Genomic DNA, 15053 nt, shown 5'->3' with positions numbered 1-15053 from the left:
GATGACTCTACTTTAATTTGTTCTGCCAAGTCCATAACCAAACAGTATTTAACAGTGTTGAAAACTGGTTAATGCAACACTGCCTCCTCCTGAACCCCAAAAAAACAAAATTATTGCTCTTTGCTCCTACTCATAAGTCACCTCAACTGCACTTCACTATAACCTCTAACAATGCAACTAACATATTCCCAGACACTTCAGCCCGTCTACTGGAAGTAACAATTGATAATAACCTTAGTTTTGATGACCACATTAATTCTACTATAAAGTCTGTCAACAAAAAACTAGGCACCCTTTACAGAATCAAACCCTTCCTTTCCCCTTCAGCCAGAATAACTATTGGCCAGACCCACCTTATCTCTACCCTGTTCAGTGCTTCTGCAATATGTACCAATCTAACAAAAAACAACCTCGCCAAACTTTCCACCTGGTACAGTAACATAGACATATTTGCCACTGGCACCACCTTTAGAACTCACCACTCTCTCAACCTAAAACAACTGGGATGGCTAGAACTGGAGAACCAACTACTTTGTCAACAACTTGTTATCACCCAAAAGATCCTTTACCATCCCAATAATATCCCTATCCTCACTAATCTGATTACACCCTACAAAAATCTTGCAACACTACGCTCAGCTAATAAGCTTCTAGTTTCCACTATTAAATCAAATAACAAAGCTGGGGACTCGCTTTTCACCAACACAGTAGGTAAAATCTGGAACCAGCTTCCTACTGAACTTTCCACCCTTCTTTTCAAAAAAACATCTTAAAGAATATCTTACAACTTACTGGCTTTGTCCCTGCTCTAACCCTGACTGATATCTCTTTTACCTTCCTGCTCTCTCTATACTTCTCTACTCTACTGTTTTATGTCACCTATCTGTAAGTAATAATTTGCTTCATAGTACTGGGGGGAAAAAAATTGTTTTTTGCTCTCTGTATTTGATCTTAGCTTAAACCTACTAAATTACTCTGTAAAGTTTTTGTTCTGCACAATGTAGCCAATATACTGTAATTCACTTGACTATTACTATATATTGTATTCTTTGTCACTGCTGATGCTTGGAGCTTTTCTCCCCGGGCCTCTGCTGAAAATGGACATATATCCAGTTAGACTAGCCCGGTCAACAAATGTAAAAATAAAAAAATAAAAAAAATAAAATAAATAAAAATAAATATTGCAGTGGTAAGTTTCATATACAGATAGCAGTATAAAGAGAAAATGAAAAAGTGTTGGTAGAATAATATCCCTCAATCTCTTAGTGCAAGAAATCTGGACAAAGCCTAAAATAATGAGGGAACAAAGGACCAAAAATAGGGACAGATTGTAAATATTACTCTTATAAACTTCAAGCATTACCGAAATATCAGGATTTGTGTTGGCATTCATTTTCTGAAGGGTATGAAGTCTGGAACTTAAATGTATGTCATTATTTAGAGACTTTAGTCCTCAATGATTTTCCAGAAAAACAGAAATTTTATGAAAAACAGACCAAAAATATAAGGCAAAAATCTGGAGAGTTGAGAGCTTTGAAGAGAGTGACATGTGAGAAATAAAATATATGCTAACTTGTTAAGGAACACAGTGGATTGGTTAGTTCATGTGGCCTGATTGAGCACGCACTTGCACTGGGCTTGTTTAAGAGGCGGCTCTGTGACCCGGGTTGTGAATCTGGTATTGCAGTTTGAACTGAGTACTGAATTTGATGTGGAAGGGAAGAAGAGATTCTCAGAGCTTCCATTTTTGTGTTTCGGGCTTTCTAGAATTAGTTTTCAGTCATTTTGTCATCTAAGGGTGTAGGAGAGGAATTTTTGTGATGAGTTTAGCAGCTAGGATTCAGAAAGTTAGTAACTGCCATAGTTTAAGTAGGAGATGTCCTAAAAAACAGTTTACTGTTAAGTAGTCATTTATATGTACTGATTGTTTGACAGTGATGTTCTGGCCTAGCTGCTGTACTCTACCAACATTCATAGATTTATCTCCATCCCCAGAGTTAAACTCTGAGACATACTACTCATAACAGTATATCCTGGGGAGAGCACCTCACCACCGGTACAGAGAGCTTGGAGGATCAGTGTCAATGGCACAACAGGTAGCACACTTGTTTTTGATGCAGAAGGCTGTGGGTTCTCTCCCCTCTCCAGAGAAATTGATTGCTACGTAAGGGAGTCCAGAGTGTGCTGTCCTTCAGATAAAATGCTAAACCAGAGGCCTATTTGCATGGATTGGTGGTAGCAAAGGTGGATGTAAAAGATTCCATGTCATCTGTCAAAAAGAGTTTGGGAAGTTCCCTAGTGCTTTACCAGATTTCCCTTAGTATTATAAATACCACCTTGGGTCCCCCCTGAAAGGAGGCTACTACACTACTGGGGCTAACCCAGTCAACAAAGGATAATTAAATAAATCAACAAGTAAAGAATATGCCTTGATAAAAGTTGTTGGGTGTTGCTGTTTCCTGATAATGTTTGTCTTTCAAAACAGAGGACCTTGTGACGTGTAATGACACTTTATAAGCTTGTGTATGCATAATTTGCTAATTCATGTTTTTCTTCTCTAGGATTATTGGACTTCCAACAGCCCCATGCAGAACACCATAATTATGCTGATTGAACAGATTGTTATGGCTCTGGGTGGTGAATTTAAGCTTTACTTGCCCCAGCTTATTCCTCACATGCTTCGGGTATTTATGCACGATAATAGCCCAGGGAGAAGTGTCACTATGAAGGTAAGTTCCTAATTTTGAAGTTTTCATGCAAGTCTTACTGCTAGATGCTATCAGAGTAACATATTCTGTTACATGTAATGCTTGTAAATATGATTTGCAGTCTCCATTTGTTTTGTGCCAGGAGAATCATTTTATATCATCTGTGACATTCCCATAATCTTGTGATAAAGTGATAAGTGATTTGTGCTGTATGCATAAGACGATGCAAAATTCAGATATTCCAAAAACTGACTCCTGTCTGTGTCTTAGTAGTGGAGAGCTAGCTTGGTATGAGGGTCTCGAATAGCTAACTATCTCTATTTTTCAGTGTGTAATGAGTTGGTAGACTTTAAAAATTCCCTGCAGAGTACACTGTCAGGAATACTGGGCTAGCAAATGAGTGTAATGAAAAAAATAATTTTTTGAGCTGGAATACATAAGGCCTTGTTAAATTTAATTATGGTAGATGCCAAAAAAAGCAATTACTAGAAAATAGATATCAAAATCTAAACCAACTATAACTGAAGTAGTGAATATTTTAACAGAGGTAAAAGAACAGGAAGTGAGGTCTTTAGAAAAGGGTAGGAGTAAATTCCGTGAAAAAAATGGAAACTATGGGAGCAGTACATGCAGAAAACTGTTTTTGATGAGGAATGAGGTTTACAAGAAGGCAGGAATTGAATAATTTCTGTAATGTTGTTTAGCTTGTGTGATAAATAAGAAGATGTCAATTATAATGTTTATAAATTTGAAAAAAAAAGTTATGTACTCACCATAACGTTCCATCTAAGTTGTTGCTTTTCATTTGACGTCAACCTGCGGAGGAATACTGATCCGGTACGGATCCAACCCGGCCGCATTTTCCAGCATTTGATCCAAGCTCCAAATTCCTCCCCTACCCATAATCCACCTGTCTCCCTCCTCCCCTCAGATTGAGTTTGCTGCTGACAGTAGCACCGCGACTTAACCAAGTGCCTAACACTCTGGCAGTAGTACCATGAAAATACTGTAAGGAAGACAAAGGCTTACTATAGTAGGGGCTATGCCTCTTCCTTCTGGTCTACCACACAGCCCCCATAAGGCAGGGGGAAGGAGGGAGGGACAGTTGAAGACAAATGAAAAGCAAGAACTCAGATGGAATGTTATGGTGAGTACATAACTTTTTTATCTGAACTTGTTGTTTACATTTGATCTTCAACCTGTGGGACGGAGTCCCCAGCTGCTAAAAAACCCTGGGAGGTCCTCATGGAAGGATATTCCAAAGCACGGAAGAGCTAAAGGATACCCTGCCTCTGGACAGGAGTTCCAACTTGTAATGCGAAGTAAAGGTGTGCGATGATGCCCAAGTAGCTGCAGAACAAATGTCATCCAAAGAAACCCTAGACTAAAAGGCTAAGGGAGTAGTCACATACCTGGTAGAATGCGCCTTGACCAGACCTGATGGAGATGATCTTTTGGCTGTATAGGCCAGTGGTATGCACTGAGAGATACAATGAGCAATAGTTAACTTGGACACAGGTTTCCTTAGGAAAGGCTTAGAAAAGGAAACAAAAAACTGATCAAGCTTACGAAATGACTTTGTTCTATGCAAATAGAAATGCAGTTGCCTATGAATATCAGGCAAATACAATGTATACTCTCCCTTGTTCTGGAAGTTTGGAAAGAAAACAGGAAGATTGATGACCTGGTTAATGTTAGATTTTGAAGCTACTTTCAGATGAAAGGATTGGTTCGTGCATGAAGAGACTCTGTCCTTATGAAATACCTTATTAGGGGGCTGAACAGATAAGGCCTGAATTTCCAACACTCTTTTAGCCGAGGTAATAGCAAACAGAAAATCTGTCTTCCAAGATGGGAATTGTAAATCCACTGTAGCTACTGGTTCAGAAGGGAAAGACACCAAGGATTGTAGGACTAGAGTAAGATCCCAAGGGGGGCGTAGGGTACTTGACTGGAGGCCTAAGTAAAAAGGTACCTTTTAAAAACACTTTACAAAGCCTGGAGGAAGCTAGGGAAGCTGAATTGTCTCCTGTATGAAAATTGGCGATAGCTGCCAGCTGAACCTTAACCGTAGAAAAAACTGGCACCCTGATGAAAAATATCTGCCAAAAACTCCAAAATGGCAGGGACTGGAGCAGTGAAAGGGTCCAAATCATGCTGAGACACCCATATCGAGAAACATTTCCAATTAGTGGAATAAACCTTCCTGGTGGAAGATTTGTGAGCCATTACTAAAATCTTCTTAACCAGTGATGACAAACCCGGGAGTCCTAGCTATCACTGGAACTGGAGTAGCCAAGCCGTAAACTTCAGACTGACTAGATCTTAGGAGTGTGATCCATGAGATATGCAAGATCAGATCCGGAACCCTGAGGGATGCCCTGAGGGATGCAAGATCAGATCCGGAGCTAGATCTAATGTCCAAAGAGGACACACACTGCATGGGACCACAGAGAGGGGAACCAGACTTGGCAAGGACAGAATGAGGTAATGAGGATCACTAAGCTCCCCAGCCATCGATTTATCTGTATGAATTTTGGGATCAGAGGAAGTGGAGGATAAGCAAACAGAAGCCCAGAAGGCCAAGTATGAACTAGAGCATCTCTGGCGGACTCCCTTGGAGGGGGGAGTTGAGAACAAAAAACTCACTGCACTTCACATTGGAAGGAGAGACAAAGAGATCGGAGCAAGGCCGACCCCACTTTAGAAAGCTCTGTTCTGCTGCTTAAGGATTCGGAGACCACTCTTAAGGCATCAGAATAGATCTGCTGAGCCTGTCCGCCAGAATATTGGAACTCCCCGGAATATGCGTTGCCACGAGAAAATGGCAGGTGGAGATCGCCCATTCCCACAATCTGATGGCTTTGCGACAAAGGGGATAAGACCTGATCCCCCCTGTTTGTTGATATACCAGATTACAGACATGTTGTCTGTCTGGATGGCAATCATCCCTTGAGGAAGATGGGCATAAAGAGCTTGCAATGGCAAGAGCACCACCCTCATCTCCAAAACGTTGATATGCAGATGGGTCTCCAGAGCAGACCACACGTGCCTTGGACTGTCCTTCCCATGCAGTGCCCCCCCACACACACCTGAGTAGGGGGTCCCCTACAGAGGAATGACAGCTGTTAATACCGAAACCCACATAACTTACACCACATGGTCTACAATCAAAATGTCAACAATGGAGAAACGGTATGTCTCCATAGTACGGAATGGAAAGATTTCCATTCCTGCACTGTAGTGCGATCTCGGAGTTGGTATATTAAAGTTACCGTGGGTGTGGGGAACAGAGCAGTAATTATGTTGTCAGTGTTTCGATTGTCGACCATGTGTGTCGGCTATGTGGATGTCGGTGTTTTGCGCTGTCATTGTTGTGTAGGTGATCCGAGTAGGGAGGTGTCCGTGGTCACCTTGGTCATTGGGGTGGGAAGGGTAAACAGGCGATCCAGAAGAAAGTCCGGGGATTGAAGCCACCAGAGAAGCGATTCCTTGCAGGCCCGAGACAAACGAACCAGATGAGATAATGACAGATCTAGCAGGGACCACTGGACTGCTAAGGTCCATCGGAGGACCCTCGTGCAGATGAACCGTGTGGATCAGGGTGATCATGGCCACCATGGACCCCAGTGCCCGAAGAAATTACTTTGCAGAGGGATACTGGGTCTGAACAATATACAACACATGATGTTTGAGGGATTGAATTCTGTCCGGAGTTAGAAAAATCTTGTTCTGAATGGTATTTAACTGAGCCCCAATGAAATCTAGAACTTGAACCAGATCTGATAGGGACTTGTTGAGATTTATGGTTATGCCCAGCTGGTGGGTGGTCTGGAGAAGGAGATACATGGCTTGACAGAGGTGATGCCTGGAGGGAGTGGAAAGGAGCCAATCGTCCAGGTAGGGGAAGACCTGGAACCCCTACAGCCACAGGTGAGCAGGCACCGCTGCCATCACTTTGGTGAAGACCCTGGGGGTGATGGTGAGACCAAAGGTTAGTGCATTGAACTGGTAATAAGTGGCCCCCAGACAGAAGCGGAGGAACCTCCGAGAGCACCTGTCCATTTTGATGTGGTAGTACATGTCCTGGAGGTCCACCGAACACATCCAGTCATTTCTCTGAGGAAGGGCAGAATGGATTGGACAGTGACCATCCATAATTTTGTCTTGGGAATTGACAAATTTAGGGGTTGAAAGATCTAGAATGGATCTGAAGTCCCCCGTCTTCTTTGACACTAAAAAGAACCTGGAATAGATGCCTGATCCAGACTGATTTGGGTGGGGTACAGGCTGGATGACTTCTTTTTTGAGCAGCTTGGAGATTTCCTCTGCTGCTTCCTCCCGTTGCATGGGTGGAACATCCGGGAGGTGTTTGGGCAGAAGTGGCATTTGAATGAAGGGGATTTTGAGTATCCTCTGGATATGATTTGCAACACCAACGATAGTCTGTGATAGACTCCCAGGGAGTTGTGTGCAGTGCAGCGAGAGAAGTCCCATGACTGCCTCCAGAGACGAGCAGTCAGGCAACACTTCAGGGCTGCTGTGCAGGTCTGTCTGGGAAGGAATTCCATGACCTCGGGTTCCTCGGACCCACTTTGCTGTGAGGATGGCATCTGTCATATCCCCCTCTGCATCTGTGGGAGGGCGAGTCCTGAGCATCTGGGGAATAGCCCTGAGACTTCCAGAACCACATCATCTTTACCACTGCTGATTCCGGGAAAAGGATCGTTATGGGGTTGAGAAGTGGATCCCAATGGCAGACAAGGTATTCCTGTCTTTTTTGCTCTGGACTAATGTGTCTCGTACTGTTTTTTCAAAAAGGGTGGAACCATCATAAGGGGCATTTATAAAAGATGCCTTGAAGGGCTCCGAGAATGCATAAAGCCGGAGTCAGCAATGTCTGTGCCAGCCACCCTAGAGGCACCTTCAGTAGAATGTGACAGGAACCTCGTAGTAGTGTTGGAAATGGAAGTGAGGTAGGCTATACGGGAGGAGAGTAACTTCTTCTCTTTTGCCAACATAGACCCTGAGGCAGATTCAGCGACCTCTTTGACCAGGTCCCGCTGAAGTCTGATCACATGTGCCATGTAGTTCAGCTCACACACAGCAAATGTGGCTGAAGCATAAACCCGCTTGCCGAAACGGTTCATGGCCCGAGACTCTCGGTCCAGTGGGTGGACTGTAGAGCTCTCCTGAGCAAGCTCTTTCTTATTGGTCGCCACAACCACCATGGAATCAACTGGAGAACCCGTAGACCAATGCTGCTTGTCAGAAGGCACACTTAGAATCTTATCAGGGAGCTTGGGGATGAGCTCCACCATGCCAGGTTCCTTACATGCCTGAGATGTAATCAAATCCACAAGCAGATCTGCACGTGGGGACACCCAGGAGCTAGAGGGTCCTGTGCTAAATGCCTCCAGGAACACTTACTCATCTGGGTTGGGTTTTTGGACAGACTACCCCACGCACTGGCATAGGATTTCCATGATGTCTGCAAAGGAGACATCATCCAGGGGTGACCGGGGGGGAACCCTCACCTTCCTCTAAATCATTGTCTTCTGTGAGGGACTCCGATGGGGAAGACAAGTGACTCCTTTTATGCATATGTTTCCGAGGGAGCTCCTCACGGTGGGTCTCTGGGGAGGACTCGGAAACTTCTGGTCGTTCCCTTGCCGGATCCCCTTGGGATGGACAGACAGCAGGTTGTCCCTGAGGGTGGCAGGATGGCGGAATCTGGCCCAGAAAGAGAGGGAGCGAGGACGGACTCTGAGGACAGTAGCATCAAGGGTCTCGAGGGAGCTGAGAGAACCCTCTCCACCAAGTCAGAAGCAAAGAAAGAACGAATCCCAGAAGCTGCGACCAAGGCCGGATCTGTAACCCTCTGACTCTATGGGAGAGTCAGATCCGAGCCTCCAGGCGCCGAGACTCTTGAGTGGAAGGGCCGACTCCGAAAACCTCAAAGCTGACGCCACCCCTTCGAATCAGGTGCTAAGGCCACGGATCCGAGAGCAGGATGGCTTCGAACTAATCAGGAGGCGAAGCACTCAGGGCAATGGTTGGCATCGCGGTACCTGGTACCATCGGCACCGATGCCAAGAGACATCAGACCCAAGTACTCTGAAACTGGAGGTCAGATCGGAGAAGAAGCAATAGGAAGAAAGGCAGACTGCATGCTCCCAGCCCCGGAGGGGGAGGGAGCAGGCATGACTCCCATCTGGATCTGGGTTCAGATGAATTTCCACATCATCCTGTCCACCTCGGCTTCAGAAAGACTGAGGGTGGACCAGATGGAGGAAGTTAGGGATACAGGCATGGAGAGGCCAATAAAGGCAATCGGCCCCAAGAGACCTCCAATTCCAGAGAAAAGTGGGATGACCGAAGCCGAGGGCAGCCCGGGCTGGGATCCGGGCGAGACTTAGGGGGCTCGGCCAAGGAAGCGTGGTCAGAGGACCAATTCCAGGGCCTATCCCGCTCTTTTTGCCAGTGCTTCTCTTCGATCCCAGCCCTCTTGGCGGGAGGTTGCGTCCCAGAGGCCAGGGTGGAGGAAGAAGTAGAAGTAGGTGCTGAGGCCTCTGAGGAAGGTGGAGTAAGGAGGCTCTTCAAGATCAACGTGTTCCTCTTGTCAATCATTGTGCTGGGGTTGAAGCCTGCGCAGATCAAACAGGAGGATGTTCTTCGTGTTTCACTGTTGCAGTCATTACATTTGGGTAATCTGCTGGGAGGTTGCCCTTAGTCGGCCTGAATAACAAAGTCTTGGGTCCTGCGTTGGTTGCTGTCTCCTCTTCCATGACGTCAGGTCGTCAGGGGTATACAACATGCAGCTGACGCCATTTTAATCAGTCTTTCTTGCCGCGCGGTGCCCGAAGCAGAAGCAGTTCGCAAGTGCCGGTCGGCCGACTCCTGAAATTTTCATTTTCGAGTTTCAGAACTGAAATCTTCAAACTAAGCCAAGTACCCCGTTGGGGAAACTTTTTCTTGCTCCTTACCAATGTCAGTAAAAGTTAATAATTGCATTACTTGTGGGAAGCAAATACCTCATAAGGATTTTCATTTGTACTGTATTCCTTGCCTAGGCCCTGATCACAACGTGCCTTGCTGTTGGTTTTGTGCTACATTTAACCAACACACTATTAAGCGTCGATATATTCTTGCTTCTAAATATTTTGGTTCAAGTTTTAACAACCCTGAAATGTCGTCTGTTAGCAATCCGGCTACCAGAGTTCACAAAAAACGCAAGGAAAAAGACAGAGACAGACTGTCGAGGTCCAAAACAGACGAAGCTTCTCCTAAGCCAGTCGCCGGTTCGCCGGTACTCAGTGAGGCGCTTTCGCAGCCCCTGATACCCGCTACTTTTGAGTCGCAGGCCTCTACCGTGACTCATTCTGAGTCCAGTATGCAGCGAGACTCTGCAAATATTGAACCCGCGGATGTCTCTCCCTTGGACGTGTCCGGAGCCGCTGAGCAGGCACTGGCTTCTGAGAGTGTTTTCAAGCCTCAACATTTGTATATTAAACCGACGCCATCATCAAAAACAAGGCCAAAACCAGCTTCTATGTCTAAAAACCGAAGCATGAGCCACGTGCTCAGGCCCCTATGCCTAAAAAACAAATGATCAAAATGGCTGAGGATTTAATTACCTTGATCAGGGGTTCCCAACCCCCCCACCCCCCACCCCCCAAGAGGCCTAGGCAAGGCGCTGATTAGGAATCTTCAGATCAGGTTTCCATTTCTTCTGATTCCTCTTCTGATCAGGAATTTTCTATTCCACCTTATGAGGACTCTGATGCAGAGGAATCCAGCCCTTCTGCTTCTCCTCCTGCGGATTACTCTTTTGGAGAGACTTTGCATACTTAAAGGGAACATTTTCACTGGGAGAGTCAGGACTTCTCAGAATCAAAAAAGAGGCTTAGGGATTTTCTTCTTCTTCTTCAGCATAGGCCTTTGAATATTTCTCAGGGTCCCAAAGGTGTTAAGGCTTCTACAGCCAAAAATCCTACCCCTTCTGATAGAGATTCCAGGGCGCTGGATAGATGGGGAAAGAACGTTTATACGTCTGCAACCTTGGCAATCAGGGCTTTAAACTGCCAGTTTCATATGCTTAAATATCAACAGCATGTTATGGGCTTACTTAAACAGAAAATTATGTTGATTTCTCATTGTGTGGAAAATAGAGTTACATGATTTATTGCATTCAGCAGAACAGGTTGGAAAGCATACTTTGCAATGTGGTTTTGATTCCTTGGAGGCCTCTTGCAGGGCCGCCGTAACTGGATCTGTGATAAGAAGGCATGCCTGGCTCAAGGAGCAAAATCTGCCTGATCATGTTAAAGCTAAATTGTTGGATGCCCCTTTACAGCATGACAGTCTGTTTGGTAATAAGGCAAAAGAGGTTTTAAAGAAAATGGAAGACAAAGCTAAATCTATGCAAACTGTAAAAGATTTCTTGCAAGTGCAGCCACCCAGGTTCAGTAGGCACTGGCCTACTAAGAATTGGTCCTTTCCTGTGTCCAACAGAGCCGCTCAGGGCAAACCCAAGCGCTCCAAAGGCTCCAGATATCAATCACAGGTCAAAGCAATGGGGTGCCTCCACCTCCAAATCAGGAGGTAACAAAGCACAACCCTACAGTAAACAGTCTCAATGACTTTCCTCTGCCATCTCCAAGCACTTAGCTTTTGGCAGCCCCCTTGGGAGGAAAACTAGCACTTCATGCTCAAAATTGGCATTTAATTACCCAGGACAAGTGGGTGTTAAACATAGTATCCCAGGGGTACAGATTTCATTTCCACACGTTGCCAATTGCAAACGGATGTACAGATCTGCCATCAAACCAGTGGGCAGAGGCCTAGAAACAAGTCATGTCCCTCATGGATATGGGGGCTATTCAACCAGTACCAGAAAAGGAAAAAGGACAAGGATTTTATTCAAGACTTTTCCTGGTAACCAGAAAAGACAAATCATGGTGTCCAATTCTAAACACATTCCTGAACATTCCAAAATTCAAAATGCTTACTTTACAACAGCTACTGCCTATGCTAGGCAAGAATGCCTGGTTGGTAACTCTAGACTTAAAAGAGGCATACCTGCATATCCCAATAAGGGAATCTTGCAGAAGATACCTCCGCTTCAAAGCAGGCTTTTTGCATTACCAGTTCTTTGCACTGCCCTTTGGCTTATCTGCTGCGCCCAGAGTCTTTACAAAGTGCCTGGCACCAGTAATTGCATTTTGCAGACAAAGAAACATTCAAATTTATCCTTATCTGGACAATTGTCTCATTCAGGCAGAGGACAAGTACACTCTTATCTAACATCTGGCGTTTGTAAAGAGGCTTCTAGCATGCCTAGGGTACACCATAAACGAAAAGAAATCACAACTGGTACCCTGTCAAATAATTACATTCCTGGGTGCAAGCTTGAATACAACTGCCCAGATGGCTTACCTCACGCCAGACAAACAAATTCAATTGACAACATACCTCAAACAACAAAAACCCAGCTATCTGCAAGACAAATGCTGCAGGCTTTGGGGTTCATGGTATCCTACATTCTACTAATTCCATATGCGAGACTGCATATGAGGAAACTTCAGTGGTGTCTAAAAAGCTTATGGGAGTCAGCATTGTCACAGCCTGGAAACAATGATTCCTCTCATTCCCTGCCTGCAACAGGAGTTTCTTTGGTGGGCAGAGACATGTCACCAAAACAAGGGACTGTCATTCATTCTATCCCCTACCACCCAAACCCTAACTACAGATGCATCAGACTATGCTTGGGGGGCCCACCTGGCAGGGAGATGCATTCAGGGCAAGTGGAGCCCAAACCAAATGCATCTACATATCAACCAGAAAGAAATGCTAGCTGTTCAAAATGCTCTGACAGCCTTCAAGGGTTTCCTTCATCCAGGACAACTGCTGATAAAGACGGACAACACCACAGTTATGTGGTACATAAAACAAGCAGGGGGATACCCACTCCTACCCCCTTTGCAGACTAGCCATAGCCTTGTGTAACATAGCTTTGACTTACCAAATACATATTCAACCTCAGTTCCTGCCAGGAAAGCAAAATACTCTGGCAGACAACCTAAGCAGAAATCTTATGGACCCGCACGAATGGAAACTGGATCCGCAAATCTTCAGCATGTTAACACAAAAATGGGGGAGCCCAGACATAGATCTATTTGCTTCTCCCCAAAACTATCAGTTGGACAAATTCTGCACAAGAACTCGCTAGGATCCGCCACATAACACAAGCACTCAGGTCACTCCAAGGCAAGTACAAATATGACTCGGTCATTGTCCATGCTGGTGTGAATGACCTGAGACGTACCTCCCTGGACTACATGAAAAGAGACATAAAGGAGCTCTCTGAGCATGTAGCCCAGGCCGGTGTGACCCTGACCTTGAGTAGCATCTTACCCTCACCAAGAATGATGCCACAATATGAAGACAAGATGATCAATTTCAACAATTGGCTTAAGTACTGGTGTCATTCAAAGGGGATCCAATGCCTGTCAGCTTGGGATGATATGCTCGACAAGCCACGATGCTTCGCTAGGGGCGGCTTGCACCTGTCACCCCTGGGCTTTCGGATATTGGCAAAGGCTCTTGCTATACCCCCATAGTGCCTTTTTTAGGCAAGGCTCAAAAGACAAACCCACCTCCATAGGTATCACAAGGGATAAGAAACTAAGAGTAATGCTACTCAATGCCAGAAGTCTAAACCTCAAGATGCCTTTTCGAAACTCTCCTTAGCATGGAGAACATCGATATCTGTGCAGTAACAGAAACCTGGTTCAGGGCTCCCGAGAGCACCCCAGCACTACCAGGTTATACCTCATACCATGCTTTTCGGTCCCCAAAACTTGGACGAACCACAAAAGGAGGGGAGTATCGATATTCATCAAAGATACCCACACCTCCAGGTTGGTGGCAAAGCATGAAGCATCAGAGACTATCCATGTGCAACTAACAGTGGGTAAAACTGCCATCCAGTTTATAGCCTGCTACAGACCACCCTCCCAAACCCAGGAACCCCACTCGGCCTTCCTGAGAACACTGGAAAATATGAAGGTCTCTCCAAACACCATTATATTGGGAGACTTCAACTACCCAAACATAGACTGGGAGCATTACTCTAGCTCCAACACCCTAGCCCAAAGCTTCCTAGAATTTATAAACTCAAATGCTATGGAACAACTTGTTACCACTCCCACAAGAGGGGAAAACATACTGGACCTGATCATCACCAACATGGGGACTCTATGCTCCAGACCAGAAGTGTATCCCTCACTGGTAAGATCAGACCATAAACTAATCTCACTGGATATTCACATCCCGACCCCACCACCTGCCCAGAAAACCACAGTGAAATACTTATCTAAAGCAAATTTCACACTCCTCAAAACTGAGGTGGAATACTTCAAAGCCCGGGCCTGTAGAAAATCTGGCCCAGACCGCAGAATCCTTTATAAACGCATTCTATGAACACCTTCAGGAATGCATGGATCATCGATCCCAAATAAAACCAAGACCCAATCCTCCAAAGGCAGACATCCTGTCTGGTGGACCCCAGCCATAAACAAACTATACAATAGAAGGAGGAAGCTACTAAATGATAGAGCAAAATCCCAAAAGGGAAGGCATCACTGATCAGTATTAGCAAAAACTACGGGCACACACAAAATTGTCTAAGGCCAGCTTGAGAGAAAAATTGCATAGGACACTAAGGATAATCACAAGGCTTTCTTTAGTTATGTTAGGAACCTGGGTGGTAATTCCCAGATATGCTCAGAATTAGTCCAAAATGACAAAAATACACGAACCCACAGGCATTGCCAACATCCTAGCTGACAGGTTCAGCACAAACTCTCCCCTCCCCACCAAAGGGCAAATATCTATCCCAGCAGAGTGCTGCCCCTGACATCTCAGATGCTCAGGTAAGAGCCACCCTCTCCAAAGCAAAAACACAGCATCAATGGGACCAGATGGTGTCCCGGGCTGCGTCCTACATGAACTCCAAGAAGAGCTAAACCCAAACATAAAACTGCTGTTCAATCTCAGCCTTACTACAGGTTATGTGCCCAAAGAGTGGCGTACAGCAACAGTGGTCCCTCTCCATAAAGGTGGTGCCTCAACGGATCCTGGAAACTATCGCCCCATAAGCCTGACTAGCTTGGTCTGCAAAGCTATGGAAAGGATCATCATGGACCTCATAAATAAAGATATTGGGGACCTACAAACACTGGACCCTACCCAGTTCGGCTTTGTTAAGGGCAGATCCTGCCTCTTAAACCTGGTTGATTTCTTTGAAACAGTCACCAAGGCCATTGACAAGGGAAGGTGGTC

The 15053-nt window shown here is 45.3% G+C and overlaps 1 protein-coding gene across 2 annotated transcripts in view; it reads left to right on the top strand.

Annotated features, from left to right (window-relative positions):
- MTOR (mechanistic target of rapamycin kinase) overlaps positions 1 to 15053 on the top strand; it is a 4577509-nt gene that overhangs the window by 1259714 nt on the left and 3302742 nt on the right. For both annotated transcript variants that reach the window (XM_044063218.1, XM_044063219.1), the window contains exon 21: positions 2562 to 2729. In XM_044063218.1, the coding sequence (XP_043919153.1) occupies positions 2562 to 2729 (168 nt within the window). The remainder of the gene's footprint in view (positions 1 to 2561; positions 2730 to 15053) is intronic.

The sequence above is a fragment of the Protopterus annectens genome, chromosome 2.part1 (genome assembly GCF_019279795.1).
Source record: "Protopterus annectens isolate FY-2018-M chromosome 2.part1, PAN1.0, whole genome shotgun sequence".
Classification (NCBI taxonomy): domain Eukaryota; kingdom Metazoa; phylum Chordata; order Ceratodontiformes; family Protopteridae; genus Protopterus; species Protopterus annectens.
The sequence above is the reverse complement of the archived record's forward strand: the minus strand, read 5'-3'. Positions and strand labels throughout refer to the sequence as shown.